Here is a 1,275-nt window from a genome sequence, read left to right as displayed (position 1 = left end):
CAACGACAGCTTAACTTATGCATAACGCACGGCAGCGTAATGCCCATGACAAACGATAATAATAATAATATCATAATAACTCCAGCCCAACTGGGCTGCGGTTGTACTGGAAATGCATCATCAGACGTAATTAGTGGCGCTGCTTCTATAGAATTACAACATTTGTTTATAACTAATATTATATTATACCTACTAATCTAAACAAGGATGCATCAATTTAATGACAAAGTTTTGCCACCATTTTTCCTGCCTTCCATAGTAGCTACTTAGTTTAGAGTTTCACAACCTTAGTCACCAGTTTTTAACAGTTTTTAAATGGAAGTTGTGAAGTTGTTAGCGACCGAATCTGACCCGGTGACGGCGGCCGGGACCCCGTGCTTCACCCCCCGCCTGCCTTACGGCATATCATCACTGGATCAGGTTTGGTCGCTCTGTCCCCCACTGGGGCCCGGTCCTACTTTTTAAGAAACCCAAATCTGGTCACCCGATATATGGAGGATTTTATACTAATTTCTTAACCTTTAGAATTTTTGTTGCGAGCAGCTGATTTTTTTCTGTTTCCATCATGATCAAAGTGCATTTTCCATTTCTAGATTTTCTGTCTGATTGTAAAGTGAACAGATGGCTGCATAAAAAGCTATTGTCATTGTGTGAAGATGTATAACACCGAATTTCTGCCAGTGCATAAATCATTCAAGCATCTTTTTGCATTCTGCCTCATCATGCCCTGATGTGCATCAGCAAACCTGTACAGACAGCTGGGGAACACTGCAGCCAATCAACTGAAGAGAAGAGACCCTCAAACAGAGCTGCTAATGATCCATTTTCCTCCTTTTGGCCACTTAGTCCCGTTAGTTTTGGCCACAGTGAAAAACACATAAAGTTGGTTTATATCTCTGCAGTCTGGATTGTTTTCTCTGCAGAGTTTTAGCAGAGGATAAAAAAACTTTACTTCTGCTACCTTCTAATGCCAGGAAGAGGGAAAGAAACAAGGTAAGGGTCAAAAAAGAGGAACTGGTAAGAAAAGATCTGTATCTGGCTAAATACAGGACAGAACAGGACAGCAGGACAGGACAGGACAAGGAAGGAAGGAAGGAAGGAAGGAAGGAAGGAAGGAAGGAATCTGATTGGTAGTCACCTCCCTTTCAGACAGCAGTGGTTTTCTTACCTATTGAAGTTGTGGCTGGAACCGGTTCTTTGGACACTGCAGGAGACACAAAAGGAAAAACAGAAGCTTAATGTTGAAGCTTATTCACTGTCATATAACAGCCAATA

General features: G+C 41.7%; 1 protein-coding gene across 1 annotated transcript in view; it reads right to left on the bottom strand.

The window, feature by feature from the left end:
* LOC107089818 (receptor-type tyrosine-protein phosphatase T-like) overlaps nt 1-1,275 on the bottom strand; it is a 309,070-nt gene that overhangs the window by 93,318 nt on the left and 214,477 nt on the right. The window contains exon 14 of the mRNA XM_015382802.1: nt 1,169-1,204. Within this exon, the coding sequence (XP_015238288.1) occupies nt 1,169-1,204 (36 nt within the window). The remainder of the gene's footprint in view (nt 1-1,168; nt 1,205-1,275) is intronic.

The sequence above is a fragment of the Cyprinodon variegatus genome, unplaced genomic scaffold (genome assembly GCF_000732505.1).
Source record: "Cyprinodon variegatus isolate N-32 unplaced genomic scaffold, C_variegatus-1.0 Scaffold13, whole genome shotgun sequence".
Taxonomy (NCBI): Eukaryota; Metazoa; Chordata; class Actinopteri; order Cyprinodontiformes; family Cyprinodontidae; genus Cyprinodon; species Cyprinodon variegatus.
This window is presented reverse-complemented; position numbering and strand designations above follow the sequence as displayed.